At 50.2% G+C, this 19,544-nt stretch overlaps 2 protein-coding genes across 3 annotated transcripts; both read right to left on the bottom strand.

Annotated features, from left to right (window-relative positions):
* Positions 1–621: 621 nt before the first annotated feature.
* On the bottom strand, positions 622–3,389 carry LOC118881405 (putative testis-specific Y-encoded-like protein 3). Its single transcript, XM_036826307.1, is given in 2 exon segments — positions 622–2,320; positions 2,322–3,389. Coding segments are annotated over 2 exon segments (1,065 nt in total). The 5' UTR covers positions 3,216–3,389; the 3' UTR covers positions 622–2,149.
* A 2,018-nt stretch (positions 3,390–5,407) lies between these two features.
* Positions 5,408–19,410, bottom strand: PLAGL2 (PLAG1 like zinc finger 2). 2 transcript variants are annotated; one of them, XM_036827259.1, is made up of 3 exons: positions 19,322–19,410; positions 13,729–14,101; positions 5,408–10,575 (listed from the first exon to the last, which is right to left on the bottom strand). In XM_036827259.1, exons 2-3 carry the CDS (start codon positions 13,986–13,988, stop codon positions 9,345–9,347), a joined length of 1,491 nt encoding a protein of 496 aa, XP_036683154.1. In that variant the 5' UTR covers positions 13,989–14,101; positions 19,322–19,410; the 3' UTR covers positions 5,408–9,344. The 2 variants fall into 2 exon arrangements, with proteins under 2 accessions (XP_036683154.1, XP_036683155.1); XM_036827260.1 differs by lacking the exon at positions 13,729–14,101 and having other exon boundaries at positions 19,322–19,398.
* Between the last annotated feature and the right edge of the window lie 134 nt (positions 19,411–19,544).

Raw genomic sequence — 19,544 nt, 5'->3', positions numbered from 1 at the left:
ATTGTCAAGCAACCATACTCCAATGAAAGTTAATCAAAAAAAAATCTACACGCAGACGTAAAGAATGGACTTGAGGACATGGGGAGTGGGAATGGTAAGCTGGCACGAAGTGAGAGAGTGGCATGGACATATATATCCCACTAGATAGCTAGTGGGAAGCAGCTGCATAGCACAGGGAGATCAGCTCGGTGCTTTGTGACCACCTAGAGGGGTGGGATAGGGAGGGTGGGAGGGAGGCACAAGAGGGAGGAGATATGGGGATATATGTATATGTATAGCTGATTCACTTTGTTATAAAGCAGAAACTAACACACCATTGTAAAGCAATTATACTGCAATAAAGATGTTAAAAAAAAATCTACAAATTTCCTCAATAGGGTTGACCATCAAAATTTTTAGAAACTGGAATAATCAAATAAAAATAAATTTAAAAAAATAAAAGGAAAAAAATTTTAAAAACTTAAAAGATCAATTGGTGAATCAAAAAAGTTAGGAAGATTCGGGGGCTCCCCTCCCTGCACCTCGCAGGCCCTCCTCCATCCCTGTCTTCCCAGCTGGCTCCAACTTCTCTTGCACTCCCCTGCCGAGAGCAGGCCCCCCCCCCCTTTATTTTGTGTCAAGGCCTCCCCAGGTCCTCGGGAGCAGAAGACAAGGCCTTCCATGGGAAGGGGCCTGGGTATGGTCACTCCCCCAAAATGAGATGGAGACAGCCCCAGAAAACTGTCTTAGGGGGTCTTAGGAGGGGGGCACAGCTAAGCTCCTGTACCAACAGGATCCCATGAGGGTTTGGACCCGGCGAAAGGAGAAGAAAGTAGAGTTGGAGCTAAAGTTAGTCTCCAAGAACACAGCACGAAACAGAACAACGTGCTTTCCCTGCGGGCCCAGAGCTCCTGGTGTCTCTGCTCAGGGGCCCTGTGCGGTCCCCCCTTGCTGAGGGGGGCAGGGCACTGGAGCAGAGGGGGCAAAGAGAGCTCCGGCAAGCTACAGGACAACCCTCCCTCTCTGGAGACAATCAGAGAGGCAAATTCAACAAGAAAGCCTGTCTCCTCAGCTGTTTGTAAAAAACCCTGCTTCTTCAGTTATTTTGTTTCTGAGCTATCACTTTAGAGAAAATAAAAAGAAACATGTGAGATCTCGGCAGGTGGAGAAAGGCCTCATGACCAGAAACACCCTCTCTCCAGCGCCCCCATGCTGGCAGCCTAAAAACAAGTGGAGACAGTGGAGCTGGGTTCTGTGTGAGTCCAGTGACTGGAGCTCAGGAAGGCAGGCTTCTGGAAGGGACCCCATTACTGCCCCTGCCTTAAGTGCATGCCCAGATATGCCAGTGTGGCAGAGTTCCTGGGGGTTTGGGAACTCTTGTGCATTGGCAGGTGGCCCACCTGGGTTCACAGGCAGTTCTTGAGGTCCTTATAGACCTGGGAGCAGGCAACAAGGTCGCTGGCAACGTGGGTGAAACTCACGAGAAGGGCGATGACCAGACACAGGTAGGACACAGGCTGTCACAAGTCAGTAGCAGGTCGGGAGGTAGGACCAGCACAGGGGTAAGAAGAGCAGTGTGATCACAAAGAATGCACTGCCCACTGCTTCATGTCCTTGACCTCACCCCATGCCCATTCTGCTAGATGCCCAACAGTCCACTAGCCTGGCCTGTGGTCCTGAGGTCCTGGAATGTCCAAGTCTGGCTGACCAAGTGCATCCACTTCCTCTTGGGTGACAAGACTCACCATGCCACAGACAGGTGTGGGGTCAGCATAAATATGAAGCCCGGCATGCTGTGGCCTTGAAGGAGTAGGCCTCAAAGAGGCACTGGTCCTCCTAGTGATGACCTGTGGGTGCCCATGTAAAAAATGGGTGGAAGGCCATGATCAGACAGGTCCAGGCCATGAAGATGATGGTAGTACCTGTCCACAGCGCTGGGTGCTTGGGTAGACACTGTGGCATGTGACAGTCATGTGATGCATGGAGCCTACATGGAAACAGAAGAGCGTGGCCATGAAGGCCACAATCTCAGAGCTGAGTCCACTGAAGTCCAAAGGGCTCAGAGTACACGGAACAGAAAGCAGACAGCCGACTGCCATGGCTGGCCTAAGCACAGGTCCCCAGGAGGCAGAAAGGAGTCTTGCGTAGGGGCCAGGTCCCAGGGCAGGACTTAGCCAGACTGGAACCCATAGGGCCTAGGAGGGGCCTCTGTGGGCCACCTTGCTAGGCCTTGCCTGGCTCTGTGGGGCCTATCCCAGAGCAGGTAGTACTGCAGGGGGTTGGGCCACAGGTCCTCTTTAATAATCCGGGCAACCCTGTCGGCCTCCGCGAGGCTGTGCTGTTGAGAACCACCTGAAGAAGCTGCGGACGGTGTCCCGGTTCCTGTGTACCAGAGTTGGAGGTTCCTGGCCCCAGTGCCAGCGAATGCGACTTGCGATTGACACCACCCGGCCTGAGGATCTGCACTCATACTTCTTCACTATCACCTTGTTCCGGAAGTAGGGGCTGCTCCAAAAACTGAACTTGAACTTGCAGCCCGTCCTGGCGTGCCTGTGCTCCCTCACCTCCAAATTCATCAGGTAGCAGAGCATGTCTTCGCCTCGGGGGCTGATCATGCCTGACAGCTGCGGGTGGTTCAGGAAGGCGGTGACCCAGAAGCCAGGAATATTCTGGAGGATGAAGCTCCTTCGGGCTAGGTGCAACCGGTGCATGCGCCCAAACCTGCGCTCCAGCCGCAGGTAGGCCCTGTCCGCCTGGGCACTCACGGCCTCCAGCTCCCACTGGATGGCTTCCAGCGGGTCCACAACTGGGCCACCAAAGTTCAGGGGCCCCGGGCCTTGCTGCGCCTCCGCTCCCACCTCCAGCTTCTCCCCCCGCACCAGCTTCTCGGCCACCTCCATCTCCTTTCCCACATGCTGCTTCCCCACCTCCCGCTCCGCCTCCTCCATGAAGATGGCGCCCTCCCCAGTCGTCACTTCCTCTGCCTTCCCGCCGGCTCCAGCCCGAGCCTCCCACCCTTCTGCGCCACAGGTTTCTGGGGCCCCGTCCCCGAAAAGACCGTTTTCTGGGCTCAGGCCAGTGGCCGCGGAGGCCGCTTCCCGGCCCTCCCTGGCAGGCAGGGCGGTCCCTGGGCGGGCTGCGGGGTCGGAATACCCGCGACCCCCAGCCTCTTGGGCCCCAGACGCGGTGACCGGGCGCGCGGCGGTTTCCAGGCCCCCCGCACCCTCGTCCGCCATCACCTGCGGGAGCCTCTGGCCTGGAGGGGCTCGGGGCGCGCGGGCGACACTGCGGGTTCAGCGAGAGGGGCGGCTGGGTGGCTGGCAGCGACCCCAGCGGGACCGCGGGTAGTAGGCAGGGAGGCCCGATTTTCTCCTACAGGGCTCGCCCCGCCCCTTGCGCCCCCACCCTTTTCCGGAGTGATTCGCAAGGGTTCCCCGGCTGTCTTGAGACTAGGCGACTGGTGGAGTGGCAGGGGGCTGCCCGGTGGGGATGCGACTGCGGGTGCCCAGACAGAACTGGGAGTCAGCGGTGGAAATGGGGTGAAGTGCAGGGGTGTACCAAGCAGCGAACAGCTCTGAGCAGGCGCCCAGGATCAGGCCCAACCCCACAGCCACCACGCCAGGCAGTTACTGTTCCCCCCATCTGCGGTGGACAGGTGGGAGTCGGCTGGTGTCCACACTCGACTGTGGCTTTGGGGCAGCTTTCACAGGATAAATTACTCAGGCATATGCAGAGGACTCAAGAGGTATCCCTTGCAGAAGCTGACTAGACTGAAACTTGCATAGTAATTGTCAGGCACACGGAGGTGCTCAAAATATTTGTGGAAAAAGGAAGAAACAAGGTCTGAGTAGAAGGATCTAGGGGCAAGGGAAGGTCCCAAATGCTGCCAACCAGGAAGCAAGTGGGCCTCTGCCTGGTTTCCCTGAACGAGCTGGATCTTCCTGGGCTGACAGGCTGAAGGGTGGACATGGCTTCACCTCGTCCTAGGCCTAGGGGCTACCCCTTTCTCTGCTCCAGACATTTCATAAATGTGAACTCTAGTCTGAAGTGCAGGGTCTGTGCACAGATAGTTAAGAGCCTAGATGGACCAGCCCCTGCAGCCCTGATCCTGCAAGTGCACCTGCACTCCTGTGATCTCAGCTCCCAAACTTGTGGCCCATGGAGGTCAATACACCCAACACCCCACCCGCTCACCTGGAAGTCCTTGCCACCTCCTCCAGAAGGCCTTCAGCTTCCTCCCATCCAATGCAAAAGATAGCTTTGAGTCGCCAGACCCACTCCTGGGTATGCATCCCCTAGAGGGCAAGGTGGATTCTCTTGGGGCCCTAGCAGGGATCCGACCCACTGGGGTGGACAGTCAAGTAAACAGAAGGCCAAAGAGATGAAGAGCCAGCCCACTGCCTTTGTACGTAAAGCACCTGTTACACACATTGACACTTAACGTCCCATAAACTCTTGGGCTGGTCTCTGGAGTGATTTGCACTGCTTGGCTATGAACACTGGCTCCAGACCACAGAAAAGCAAGCTCGGTCTGAGCCCTGGACAGGAGGATCTCAGCACAAGGGATGGGGCCCAGAATAGTGATGACTACCTTCACTGGAGACTGGCCAAGCAACATCAGGTGAAGTCATAATAGCCTTTCAAGAGTCTGTCTGAACCAAATGGGTAGGCACAAGTGTGGTCAAGGTTAGGTCCTAGCTCTGTCACTTACCAGCTGTGCACCTTGGGCAATGGATGACATTTTTTTCTTGGACAACCAGCATCCATTCCTCATCCTAACAGTACCCCAAATTTCCTTTGAGAAACTACGCCAACCCTTGTCTCAGCCTTGTCATCACTGGCCTATAGTGACTGGTTTTGGGATGGCACAGAATGCCATCATGGCCAATGAGACAAGAGACGCTTACTGAGGCTTCCGTGAATAAAGGACTCCTCTCTCCTTTGAGAGCCCAGAAAGGGTCCCTCTCCATTTGTGGTCAGCACTGTGTGAAAATGATTGGAATTATGGCAGCATTCTTCTCCTACACAAAGGGACAAACCATTTTGAAGGGCTGGAGGATGAAGTCACAACTGCACAAGATAGGGCAAAAACAGGAATGCTAAGGCCAACCATGTTTGAGTTGCTGGATCAATATTAACCTCAAGACTGCACTCCATCCGGCATTTTCAGTGACATGAAATTTCACCGTTTAAGCCAATTTGGTTTTTCTGACTCTTGCACCCAAGATTATTAAGTGGTGGCATGATGCCACTTACCTCAAAGATCTTTAATTTCAAAGTGCAAAGTTTGTAGGTGCTAATGTGAAGGGTTGTTACTGTCTGCCCTATACTCATCATCCCCTTGGATGCTAAAGATGTCTGGATTCCAATTCTTCTTCAGGCTCTCTCCTACCCCTTTCCAATCAAACAGGTTCACAACTTCCAAACACATCATTCAGAAGTTTTTAATAAACAACTTCATTATAAAAACTTTTTTTTGAAAATGTAATTCTGCAAAACATTGAAAAATCTACTTTAACAAAGATAGGCCCTGTGCATTTTCTAATGGCACTTATATTTTACATTTAAAAACCTTGTTTCATATAAAGCCAAAAATACTCCAAGAGGTTATTCACTGTGTGTACAAAGTGCTAGAAGGTTTTGTCTTGTATTTTTCTCTTTAAATAATCTGGCGTTACGAAAGAGTGGCTCCAAAGCCTTGACCACTGGGAAGGAGGGAGGGAGGTGTGTGAGAAGTGGTATTTCAGTTCTAGTGCCGAATAGTAGGAGGTGGAGAGGTGCACTATGGGGAGAATCCGCTAAGGAAGTAAGCTTACATCCGAAGAAACTGAACTGGAACGCTTCTTCCAAACCCCTCCATAGAGGCACTAGATTATGATGGTGGATCCTTCTCCTGTCAGAACCAGTACACCCCTTTCCCTCGCCACAGACCCTACTCTCCAGTGGTGAGGTTACAGCCAATTCCTTCCACAGCAGGTTCAGAGTTCCAGGAGAGGCCAGGGTGGGGTCCCAGAGGAATCTGGACTTTTCTGGCCAACACCTGCCTAAGGCAAAGTTTCTTATTACATAAATATCCTTGTTAAAAAGCAAAATATTGATCCTGTACAATATAAACTGTTAAAAAAAAATCGTGCTTAAAAACAGCTCCTAGATAAGAGAGGAGGTGGAGAGAGGGGTGGAGAAAACAGCTACCAAAAAGAAGGGGGGTAGGGACTTAAAGGGCTACTAGGGGAAAGTTTAGGGCAGTGAGAGAATTTCAACTTAGGACAATATCTACGAGCAAAAGAAGTAATCACACCTGCTTCCCAGATTTCCATTAACAAAATGCCATTGTAAAAGGGTGAGGGAAGAAAACTCAATTGTTATTCCTTTCCCTACCTCTCACCTCTCTAAGATGTGCACAGATCCTCCGAGCTGACACAACTGGGCATGCTATCCCCTGGCCCCCAGGACTGCACTCAACCCTGACCAGCTACTGTGCAGAGGGGGAGTTGCCTGCCACTGTTCAGGGCAGCTCATGCTGACAGAGGTTGGAGGTGGTGGGGGAAGGGAACATCACCCCTTTTCCTGGTCCCCGTTTGGTCTCTGCCAACATGCCATGGCTCCTGTCCTGGGCAGAAACCCCTAGGCTCTCATGGCCTCAGTAAGGGTACTGAAGTGGGTTTGGTACTGAGTAGGATAAAGCTATTCTTATCCTTTGAACAACCAGGCCAATATGGACTTTGTTCCTTTTTTTTAAATTTTGGGGAGGTTTAAGAAACGGCTGGGTGTCTATGGCCCAAAAAAAAAAAAAAAAAAGGTGAAGGCAGATGTTCCTCTGCACCAGCAAAGTTCACAGTGATAGGAAAATTCCTTGTGGGTGGGAAGGGCATTGAAGGAAGAAGAAAAGAGGAACAGGACGGAAGGAAGAAGTGAGGGGAGGAGGGGCAAGGCCCCAGTTACAAGGGTTTAAATAGTTGCTTTGCCTGTCCTATGAGTTTCCCAGCATCACTAATGGGGGAGAGTATTCAAGGAAGGGACAGGAAAGAGCAGGCAAAGAGGAGGGGACTCTTCTAACAGCCCAAGACTTTATATCCTGTGGCCAGAGGCCCATTTGCCTCTGTAACCGAAAGGTGCAGGGAAGGTGGCAGGGAGGGGTGAGGGTTGCTGGGTCTAGTGGTGAAGATCAGAGACGACAAGGAGAATGGCAGCAGAGTCCTGTTTGTATGCTCACATACCATTTCCTATGTACGAGTCCCAATAACATGCACAGCATGCAGGAGGTGGCTGCGTACCAAGGGGACGCTTTTAAAAGTAAACCTTAATTAGTCCCTGGGACTCACTGAAACTAATTTTTAGAAGCAAATCACCTACTCTGATTCTAATCTCGCCAGACACCTTTATATCTGGTTTTGTCTTTTTTTTAAAAAAGGTATCCCAAACTAGCCTGCCTAAATTAAAACATGCTTATTCACTCCACATTGCTTCCAATCAAGGGCCAGGGAGCAACATTTTAAGGCTTTCACCTCAAAGGAAAAGTACTGGCCTGGGCTGAAGCAGAAGCCTGGGTCTTGGACCTGCTCAGTTCCTGATGATAAACCAAAGTGATTTCTAGACAGAAGGGGGCGGGGGAGGACTGGGAAGAGGCTGAGGCAGTTCCTTGGTAGTTTGTCCTGAAACCCTAGTGGAGAAGCCAGTATGAGGCACCTGCTGAGAGAAGCGCCCAGAAACTGCTGGCTGCATCTGTAGGAGTTAACAGTAAAGAGGTAGGAGTGTGTTTCTGAATCAGAGTGGAAGTGTCTCAAGAGGGCCCCACACTGGTGGTCCCTGAGCTGCCTCCCTTCCACGAGTGGGAAGAGCGAAGCCCATGCAGAACTGAGATGAAGCAGGGATGGGGTTCAGCTGGGCAAGAGCTGTGCTGTCTGTGGCAGGGAGCCCCACAAGTCAGAAAAGAAGAACTAATCATTTGTTGCAAGAAACTTGCTGAGTACTGGGGGCAAAAGTGAGAGGGGCCACAAAAGGAAGATGGAAGTTCTTTGATGGAGAGCAGAGAAGCCTAGGCACAGTGGGCCTGAGTCCACGGGACTGCAAAGTGGAAGAGAGAGGAGGAACACTGTGGAGAAAAAGTTTGGTATGTGAGGCAATGATGTACACCCAGAGATTAGGACTCAACTATCTGCCCAGTCCTAACTTTCTGAAAACTCTTCTTCCAACAATTCCACAACTTCCTGGAAAAGAGACAGGAGACAAATGAGGTCTCACGCTCTCCTTTGCTATCCACACCAGCCTAGAACCGGAGTCCCTCGTTCCAAGACTAATGATAAAAGCTCATGACATTCAGGGTGGGGATTAGAGAATTGGGGCAGGGGGTGATGGAAGTGGGCATGCCTTATCATTTCTTCCCCTCTCCAGTTCAAAAGGAGGATGAGGGGGTCATGATGTACTTGGAGAAAAACAGAATTGCAGACCTGTGAGAAAACTGCTCCAATCTTCTTGCCTGTCTCCTGTGGACTCTGCCGAGGAAGGCAGGAACAGACACAGTCATGGAAGATGGCAGAGACTGAAGCAGTCCAAAGTCAGTTTATTTCCCCACAGGGGAAAAATATGACCTCAAGTGAAGAGAAGTCAGTGAGACCCGACTCCGCCTTGTAAACAGGGCTCCAGTTAACACCAGGTACCAAATGGTTCCGAATGGTGCCAACTGGAATGGACTGGTGGGAATGGATTCACGGTGTGTAAACAATGTTCACTGCAATCATTCTAAGGCTATACAGCTCAGCAAGGGAGGTGAAATGGTGTGTCTGAGGCGACTGTGTAAACGGTACCGTTGCTGGAAAACACTGAAAATGGAGGTGCTAGGACAGGAGGGATGGAGGTGATGGGGAAGAACAGAGGCCCTCTCTCCTGCCTGTTGGTTGGAAGCAGGCGATGGACCCTCTGCAGCAGGGCCTAACCAACTGCTGTGGGGTCTGCAGGCTGGGACCAGAAGACGGGCTTCTTGGGCTATTTCTCTCGAGGTCATCCAAAGTAAAACCCTCTGTGTCTCCAAGAGACCTCTCCCTTCTCCAAAGAGAAGGAGGTTCTGATGCTTTGGAGAGGGAAAGGGCTAGGTGTGGCTCCCGATTCAGATTAAAAAAAAAAAAAAAAAAAAGTAAAAATACCTGAAGTCCTATTGTATGACATCTTTTCATGGGGTTGGGGCTCAAGGCTCCTCCTGGAACTGATCCTGGAGCCCAACCCCCAAACCAAGTGCTCCATACAGATACTGGAATTTTTTCTTTTTGAACTCAGCTCTGAAAGCTCAGCTGCCTTCATGGGGGATGCATATGGGGTAGATACTGAGACTCCCTGACAGAGCCAAGACTGAGCTGAGGTCCTCCTTGGGGCTACTGGAATGCCTGGTGGAAACGAGGCAGGGTGGTGGTGCTCAGGCCAGAGGTGAAGACAGGAGGCAAGGAGTGCAGAGGCCCAAAGTTCAGCGGTCCCCCAGCTCCCGGGGAATCTTGAGGCTGAGCTTGCAAAGTGGTGAGCAGGGGCTGCGCCTCGGCCTGGGAGTAGCCCATGACCAGGCCTCCTGTGGCCCCGGGCGGGTTACACGGGGGCAGGTTGAGAGGAAGAAAGCCCAGTAAGTGGGAGAAGTCCACATTAGCAGCGCAGAGGGCCTCAGAGAGGTTGGCGGGGCTCTTGGTGAGCAGTGCTTCATCTAGGAGGGCCGCAGCTGCCGCCGGCTGAGGTGAGGCGGGCTGGGGTTCAGCGGATGAGAGAGACAGGCTTCCAGGAAGCTCCGCCAGAAAACTATCCACCTCCACTTTGGGCAATTTGTCGGGCAAGTATGAGGTAGATCCAAGCTGGTATTTTGGAGGAAGCTGAGCTGGGGAAGAGATAGGTGAGGACTCCAGAGGGTAGCTCATACCCATGGGCAGCGTGTTGTGCACCAGGGAGTGTGGCACGCCTGCACTGGGCATGGTAGGGATGTGGGCACCATACATGCCCATGGGCAACATGCCAGGGAAGGCCTTGGCCCCCATCACGTCCCGAGAGGCCATGCACAGCACAGGGCTCAGCTCTTCCTTCACGTTGACTGTGGAGCTGCAGCTGAGTAGGCCTAACATGTCCACTGGCTCTGTCTTGATCTTGAGCAGCTCTTGCGAGTGACTCTTCTTGACATGACGTGTCAGGTGGTCTTTGCGGCCAAATCGCTGGGCACAGTACTGGCACAGGAAGTCTTTCCGGCCTGTGTGGACCACCAGGTGCCGCCGCACATCCTTACGAGTATAGAACCGCCGGTCACAGTGGTCACAGGGGTGCTTCTTCTCCTTGGCACCACCTGCTACCCGGCGTGAGTGGGCCTTCAGGTGCTCTAGCAGGGCCTGGGTACTCTCGAAGGTCTGCAGGCACACCTTGCAGCTGAGGTCACCACTGCTGGCGGCATGCATGGCCAGGTGGCGCCGGTAGCCCAGCTTCGTATTGTAATTCTTACCACACTCAGAACAGTGGAGGGCCTCTTTGTTGGGGTCATGCGTCTGCAGGTGGTTCCGCAGATGATCCTTGCGGTGAAACATCTTATCACAGTACATGCACTGGTGGGGTTTCTGGGCTGAGTGAGTGGCCATGTGCCTGGAGACAGGGATGGAGGACAGGAGAAAAGAAATGAGATCACAAGGGCTGGCTAGACAACTGAGTTGTCCACTAACAGGCAACTAGACACAAAAATTATGATACAGCCATGCAATGGAATGGAATACCATGCCAACTGTATTCTATAGATATCCTTGACCACCTGCAAAATCACGTGTACTGCTATTCTTTGCAGCACTGATTTTAGTAGCAAAAAATCAGGAACAATCTAAATGTCCATCAATAGGGAACTGATTAAGTTATTCTAAGTCCATAAAATGACTCAACTTTTTTTTTTTTTCTGGCCATGAGGCTTGTGGGATCTTAGTTCCCTGATCAGGGATCGAACCTGGGCCCTCAGCAGTGAAAGTGCAGAGTCCTAACCACTGGACCACCAGAGAATTCCCAACTCAACTTTTTAAAATAATGGCAGCTTTATATGTACCACAGGTAACAAGCTCCTAGATACACTTAAGTCGAAAAAACCTATGAGACAGAATAGTCCCTATGGAATGGTACTATACATATGAAAAGAGGGAAGATATATGTATGTTTGCTTGTATAAGCTTAAAATATTTCTGGAAGGCTACACAAGAAACTGACAACATTGGCTACCTATAGGGAGAAGAAATGGGCAGCTTTTATGGGTGTGATGGAGAATTTTCATTATATACCTTTTGAATTTTGAATGCATTTCCTTTGCAAAAAAAAGTATATTTACAAAAATTTAAATGACACAATAAAGGGAGAATGAACTATATCTAAACTTCCTGATCTGGAACAATATCCGAAGATATAGGGAGCCAAGTCAAAAAAGGAAGTTCAGTATAGTGTGTGTAATACAATCCCCTGTGAAAATAAAAAAGGAAGGGAATACACGTTTGAATGTCTCAACAAGGATACACAAGAAACTGCCTTTGGGGAGGAGAATAGTGGCTTCGAGTGTGACAATTCATTTTTTCACTGCATGCCCACTGGTACCATTTAAACTGTTTGCCACACAAAGCAGCAACATTTAATTTTAGTATATGTACTGCCGAAGCAAGCACAGCAGCAATATTTAAAAAAATGTTTTTCTGTGATATGGCACCTCAGTGTCCCTTGGTTTGCTCCTGCTCCTTTCTGGCTGGAAAGCAGCTCAGAATCCAGGAACTGCAATCCAGAGCTCCATAGTACATTCAGAATCAACTCAGCAAGACTTGGGGGTCCCACGGTTTGCAAGCCCTGTGTGAGCTGTGTGATTAACCTTGTTCTCCCTAAGAGGCTGAAGCACAGGGCAGCCCCACCCACCAGTCAGTAAGTGGCAGAGGCTGAATTTAAACACAGACCTTCTTGAGACCCAGGTTCACTTAGGTATGCCACTGCTGTCTCTAGCATAGCACCCAGTGATTCGTATCAATTGTACCCATTACCCTCATGCTATGTGTGAGTGCTCACACCTATGAGGGTTACTATTAACCTCCTGTGACACAACTGCCATGAAAACGTATGAGAGGGAGATGCTGAGTGATCCACAGTCTACTTCCCTCATTTTGAAGGTGAGGAAACTAAGGCCCAGAGAGGTTTAGTAATTCACCTAAAATACAGTGACTATGGGTGGAGTCAAGGCTCCTGTCTCCTGGCCCAGGACCTTTCCTGTAGCCTCCCACTGACACTCAGACTGTCACTAAGAAAGTCTAAGAGGACAGCCCCAACTGGAACCCACCTAAGACAGAGGAGCACACAGAATCAAAGCATTCCTGAGGACCACAGAACTGTCATGAGGGCAATCCTGGCCACACGCTACCCTGTTACCTGTTTTAGTTCCTTCCTATCAACTGTTTTCCAGATAAGGAACTGAGGCTTTCTGTGGTCATCTTGTTCTTGTATTTACTCATTTACTGTCTGTCCCTGCTGTTAGACAGTAAACTCAAGGAGGGCCAGCACCCCCATCTGTCTGGCTCACTATTCTGTCCGTATCACTGAACACTGTGCCTGGTATGTGGCAGGAGCTCAATAAATAATAGTCAAGAGATGAATGACTGTGCATAAGGAAGTCTACATTATTGGTAAAGGGCATGTTCATGGTCCTCTGATGGAAAGGCAAGGATAAAATCAAAATTACGTCTGAGCAGGCCCCCCTCCCTTCAAAGCTGCTCTGTCATTATCTGCTTTACACCAGGGCTTTCACATTCCATTTCACTTTAAGTAGGGGTTCTTGGGCTTAGAAGTTTCAGGCAATCTTCCAACCCAGAGGACACCAGGGACTCTACAGAGACATAAGTAATCATCTGAGTGGCATGCTAGTTCAGTAGAAGAGGCACTGCAGGACCTAAGAAGCTATAGACCTTGGGTAAGTTACTTCTCCACTCTGAGCCTGCACTTTAAAATTTACAGATTGGACCTGAGGGTCTCCTTTTCCTTCTAAACTTCTAAAACTGATTCCTAATTTGGGGCTAATATTCTGACCATTACCTGACATAGGTGGGGAAAGTAGCACAGGCATACCTCGGAGATATTGCAGGTTTGGTTCCAGACCACTGCGATAAAGTGAACATCACAATAATAGGAGTCACATGAATTTTTTGGTTTCCTAGTGCATATAAAAGTTATGTTTACACTATACTGTGGTCTATTAAGTGTGCAATAGCATTATGTCTAAAAAAACCAATGTATATACTTAATTAAAAAATACTTTATTGCTAAAAAATGCTAGCCATCACCTGAGCCTTCAGCAAGCTATAATCTTTTTTTGTGAGAATTACCAAAACATGACACAGAGACATGAAGTGAGCAAATGCTGTTGGAAAACTGGGCCAACTTTCTTGACTGGGAGTTGCCACAAACCTTCAATTTGTAAAAAACGCAGTATCTGAGAAGTACAATAAAGTGAAGTGCAATACAATGAGGTATACCTGTATTGAAAAAAAAAAATTCTATCTAGTTTGTTCATGGCTATCTGATATTGTACCCATCAGATTCTAGTGTTTGAATAAAAAATACCACCATTATTTTGCAGTGAGTGACCTCAAACGGTTGACGTTCAGGGTACACTTATGGGACAAATTAACCTCTACTCTTCTGCCACAGATAAAGTCCCACACTCAGTGGAGTCTCTCTGGCTTCATCCTCTGGAAACCTCAGGGCAGCAAGAGGTATGGGAGTATCACCTACCTATACAGCTTGTACTTGGAGGCAAACGCCTTGCCACAGTGCAGCTGAGGGCAGCTATACGGTCTCTGCTCTGGATGGGGGAGGCTCTGAGGCCTCAGCTTCTCCCCATTTGAGAAGGGTGTCCCCGAGATTTCACATTGGCACTTCACTTGACTCTCCGCCTCCCGGCCCCGAGGCCTGGGAACTAGTTTCCAGCCCACTTCCTCCTCCTGCTTTGCATCTTGAATCCAGGGGGGGACGCTGGTGAAAAATGTGGTCATGGCAAGGCTAATGGCGAAGGGCCATGTTATTGAGAAAGCCTCCCCATCAGCTCCACAGGTCTCTGTGCTCTGTCACAGCCTCCAACGCAGCCTTCAGAAAACAATCTCTTCACCTGAAACATCAGAACACCTGGTGTTAGGGAGCCCAATACCATGAAAACATGGGCTCTGGAGGCAGAGAGATCCCCGTTCCATCCCAGCCCTTCCACTTAGAAGCCATGTGACTTTCAGCCAATTACTTACTTCCCTGATCTGTTCCCTCATTTACAAAATGGGCTTAATAATCTCCTACATCATAAGGATCTTTTGAGGATTAAATGAGATAATAAATATAAAGCATTCAGCAGAAGGCTGGGCACCTAGTAAGTGCTTAGTGGTAACTATTATTACGAGTACCACCTAGGCTAATAGGAAAACAGGATAATCAGAGGAAGTAAAAGCCCTAAACTCCAGACTTTCCCTTCTAACTTCACTTTTACATCCTTTCCACTAAATTTAGGAATAGCAGCACCTCCTCCTCCTCTTCACCCTACCTCCTCCTCACTTTCTACAATTCTCCTCATAGAGGTGCTAAGGAGCAATAAAATGCCCAAAAGGCATCAGAGGAGAAAGAAGAAGCCATTACTTAGGAAATTTACACCCTGGAGAGTCAGCCCCTGCACCAGATGTGTTTCTTAGCAGCATATCGACATCAAGAGGTTCTGTCTGAGGAAGGCAACAGCAGACTCAGCATTTCCACTAAACCAGTACTAGTCCTGTCCCGCCCTCAACCACCACTCTGGGTCTCTTGGTCTCAGGGCCCAAACCATACTTCTTTAGCAAAGCCCGTCGAACACGCAAGGTGTTGAGTGGTGTTGAGGGTCCCAAAGACCCTCATAGAACACGGGAATGTCTCCATTATGAGCAAGTAACACACCTGCATTAGAACTTTAGACTCCATCACCAAACTCCTGATTCTTTGAGAGTTCAGATCACATCTTTTCATCTCCATACACCTAACATCTAGAAAGGACTTTCAACTTTCTTTTAGATGAGTAAATCAGTCATTGAATGCAAGTGGATTCTTATTGGCTAACATGCTCAGGAAGTTCTGGTTTAAACTGAGTTCCAAAGTGGGGAGCCAATATCTTGAAGTCTGATGCTTTCTACTGGGTTGTGGAGTGGGGCGGGGGAGCAAAGGTGACACAACTTCTTTCCTGACTCAACTCAGAGGAAGAGAGAAAGGGCATTACCGTACTGATTCTCAAAAGGGGGACAACAGAGCCACATTCACACTCACAAGCTCATCACACAAGATTACCAACCCCAATGCAACTTGCTATAACAGGGGGATTTCCTTTGAAGAGGTCATGCCAAAATTTGGTCATGAGGCTTTTCCATGTGAAGGGAGCAAAAGGGGTATCTGCGGATTGTCCATGAGAATCTGGGGAGGGCTCCAATTGCACAAACTAGCTGTGGGCCAAAGAATGCTTGCTCAGCTCATTAGCACCTGCTGCTTACAGTGACCATTCAACCAACAGGCTGGCCGTGAACGAGATGATGGGATCAGCGGGTTTATGCCCGAGAGAGCTTTGCTCATCATTAACATAAGCTACGTCCTGTTCAGGAACCATTCCTCTTGTTGAAGAAACACTGCAATGTAATATGATAAACATCTCCCTATCACGAGTGGAGATTTGCCTAGAAAGATCTGCACAAAGGTGGCTGCATTTTGCATGAGTCACGTGTTAGCACTAAAAACTAGTCCCGCTTGAGCCTTCGAGTCATCATGGCATATTTGCCTGCTTCACGATAAACCTCAAAGGCCTCTGATGTCTGGCTTTCATTGTTTAAGTCCCCTCCTTCTTCCAAAGGGTGGAATTACCTGTTTATAATACCAGCGATTACTAGGCAGCTTGGAATTGGGTAGAGAGCGAGCACGAATTTGAACATCTAGTTTGGAGGGAATTTCCCCCACCTTCAAAGTCAAATTCTGCCCCCCCTCTCCCCTCAATATGTGAAATCATGCACCTCAGCCTCTGGAAAGTTGGGAATGGCAGCCAGAGGGAAGCAAGTCACATCACTTTGGCTGATGTGAGAGAGGAGCCTAGCCTTGGAAATTCCACGCAAACTCAGAAAGAGAACAGTACGTCCCCCACCTCCCACACGTCCACCTCATCTGTTCTCCTGAACAAGCACAAACAAGACACAGCAGTTTAGTATGCTGCTGCTGGAAGAGTGAGTAATGGGCTTCTAGGAAAGAGGTTGACGGTGGCTAAGAAGAGCTCTCGAGGTTGTACTGACAGAACCAAAGGAGGAAGGCGGCAGCCATGTGCTTGCCTTGATTTACACTTAATGGGGCTATGGCTTTAGTGTTACCTTAGGAACCCTTCTGGAAATCTAGTTTTTCTCCCTCTGTCCCTTGTCTGCAAACTCCTTTCATCCAGGAAGATTCCTGGGCCTCTCCCACATTATCCGAAGGCCTATTCCTTCAGACATCTTCCTCTGCAAAACTGTGAAAAAATTCTGCTTCTCTTTCAAAGCTGCTCTTCAGGTCTCATACTCTAACCTTAACAACTACAGAAGCTGACAGAACCTGTTCCCATAAAACAAACACAATCAATCCCTCCCAGTTACTGGTATAACTCGGTATATTTTCATCCTAAGATTCCTTCTGGCGCCTGATCTGAAGAGGGAGGTATTGTGGAAAGAACCTTGGACTTGCTATCAGAAGACTGCCACTTACTGCTGTGAAACCATGGCGGTTTACGTAGTTTCTCTGAACCTCAGTTTCCTCAATTTCTAAAACAGACATTTGTTCTCCTTACCTATAAAATTCTCATGGAAGATTCAGTGAAACACTCTTGAAATGTCTGACATAAAACGTGTAAATACAAACAGTGCTGTCTCTGAGGTCTAAATTGTGCTCCCTTCTTTTCCGCACGGGGCCTGAATAGTACTACTTTTTTTTTTCTCCCTAAATGAGTCTTCTCAGGCCTCAGAGTGAGTTTCCTTCCCTTCCCAACATCTCCCCAGAATGCAGCCTTCCCCTTTTCCCTCACAATTAACCCTCAGCACATCCCCTGGAGCCAGTCCCCCTTACTTTATCTTCCTCCAGCACCATATCCTGGGCCAGAGTTCCCTCACTGTAGGAATCTCCTTTATTATTAAGGCCCCATACCCCAAATACAAATGCTTGCTAAAAACTCTGTATGGCCCTCTTTGGAAGCCTTTAAAGGAGACAAATCGCTTCCTTGTCTGTCTGTCCTCTGTTGTGTGCCATGATGCCTGCTGCCCTCTGATGAAACTATAGTTTTTATGGTGTTACATCATCTCTATAGAAACTGCGTTCTTTCTCCATTATTAGCCTGTTTCCTCATCTGTAAAACTAAAAATACTTACCTCACAGGCTTGTTGTAAGGATTATTTTAGTCAGGTATGCAAAGGGCTCAGCACAGGGCTTGGCTTGCTCTAAGTACCCAACAAAAGGCAGCTATTATCTTTGCCTTTGTATTGAGTTGCATGTTCCCACCTTCTGCTGCCACAGTTGAATTCTCTCAAACCTCCCCCCAAAACTGTTGAGAAATAGCGCCCCTGCACCAAGGAAAGGGTTAATCTGTAAGTGTTCTTAACTAGAGAGACCCACAGAGGATTAACAGCTCCACTTCAGTGACTACCCTAAAATAGCTTTTATCCCTGCTGCCCAAGAGCTACTTGGGGATCTGAAGAACTCAATTCAACACCTGCCGAGGAGGAAACACACCCAGGAACTTTCCTTGCGGTGGACACAATCTTCCCTTAAGCAGAACCCAAAATAGCAACTGGGAAATTATAAATAGACTTAGAGATAAAAACAGGTCCTGACCTGGGCATCAGAAACAAATCCAAAAGACACACTGACTGACTGGAGAACGGTGAGAAGGAAAGGGGGAATGGGTATAGCTGCTCCCCCAAAACACACACACAAACACACATACACTCCAGAGTGGGGGGAGAATTAAATTACAGGGAGGCTGGAGCGTCTCAATGACTTGCATCATTCCAGGAGACATCAAACAGGATTAACAGGGGCTGCTAGTTCTTCTATCGGTGTAGATGGACCCTTTTTGGAGTCCTTTTGATTCATGATTTCCTCTGATTCCCGCTGCCTCCCCCTCCTAAGGAGGCCTTGAGCAAATGGCTGCAACTCACAACAGCCCATTTCACAAAGAGGAAACCTGATTAGACACCCCCCCCAATCCCGTGGCCTCACATTGGGCGGTAGGGTTAGCAACCCCAGGCCAGACTCTTTCAGAGTCCCAGGCAGACAGGTGGGAAAACACACACGCCAGGACACAGGAACACTTGCCGGTGAAAGTACCAACTCCCCACACCCGATGTCCCCTTATCTTGCACCTTACAAGCCCCTTTCCCCCACCGAGATGGGGCCAGGACAGGATTTGCAGGGGACAGCCTGTCTCCTGGTTCGTTTGTAGACCACCATACTGCATGGGGGGAAAGGTTTAAACGCCCCCTGGGCTGGGAGGGCTTGGGGGTAGACAGCTGCCGGACCAAGGGACAGAAATTCAGGAAGAAGTCTGGAGGAGGTCTCAGGAATGGAAGGGAGGAGGAGCAAGTTATCTCGATCCCTAAGAGACCCCACCCCACCCTCCGCAAAGAAAGAGAGACGGTGGGGGGTGGGGATGGAGTACACGGGCTGGAGGGTTAAAGCGCTGAAGATAAAAGCGAATTCCTGAATTTCAAGAGTCTCAAAATGGTACCGGGTTGGAAGCTGTCTAGAGTTTGGGAGTACGATCGCCGAGGAGGGAACTACGGGTAGAAATTATTGTGTTCCCCAGAACCAAATAATTGGGGGAAGCCTCAAAAGGGGTTATGTGGTTCTGGGAAATGAAACAGAGGAGAAAGAGCGAACTATTTGGAGCAGGAAAGGGGGTTATATGAGTCCGGGTAGGCGTGTCTGAGAGGAGAGAGCAGTGCAGCTTATCTGCGTCCCCCAGACCCGGGTCCCTGGTAAGGTCAGCAGCGCGTTATCTGGGTCTCCAGGGAGCCTGGGGGGTCGGGAGTGGGGGACCCCCCCCCCAGGGCTGAGGCTCCACGTCTCGGAAGGGAGGGGGCCAGCGGGGTTTTCTTCAGGTCCCCAGACCCAGGTATCGGGTCCGGGGAAAGTTTTCGTCACCTGGGCCTATCTGGGCCGGAATGGCGCAGAGGGGCCCTCGGTCGGGGGTGTGGGCGACCGCGCTGAGGGGCCAAGAGATGAGGGGCGCTGCCGCTCCGGGTGCCGGGCGCGCGGGCGCAGCGAGACTGCCTCCCGCCCCGCTCCCCGCCGTCCCCCCGGGGCCCTCGCCCACACTCACCGCGCTCCGGGCCCCGCGCTGCGGGCCGGGCCGCGATCGGCTCCGCCAGGCCCGCTCAGGCCCCGGTAGTGGCGGCGGTCGGGCCATTGTGCGGTTGCATTGTGGGAGCCGCGCGAGCGGGCGCTCGGCCCGTGGAGGGGGCGGTGCCGCGGGCTCTTCTATGGTTCCCGCTGCCCGCTGGCTAGAGCGGCCGGGGCGGCGCGCGGGCGGCGCGCGGGGGCTG

Source organism: Balaenoptera musculus, chromosome 15, assembly GCF_009873245.2.
Source record: "Balaenoptera musculus isolate JJ_BM4_2016_0621 chromosome 15, mBalMus1.pri.v3, whole genome shotgun sequence".
Classification (NCBI taxonomy): Eukaryota; Metazoa; Chordata; class Mammalia; order Artiodactyla; family Balaenopteridae; genus Balaenoptera; species Balaenoptera musculus.
Note: the sequence above shows the minus strand (reverse complement) of the source record. Positions and strands in the feature narration are given on the sequence as shown.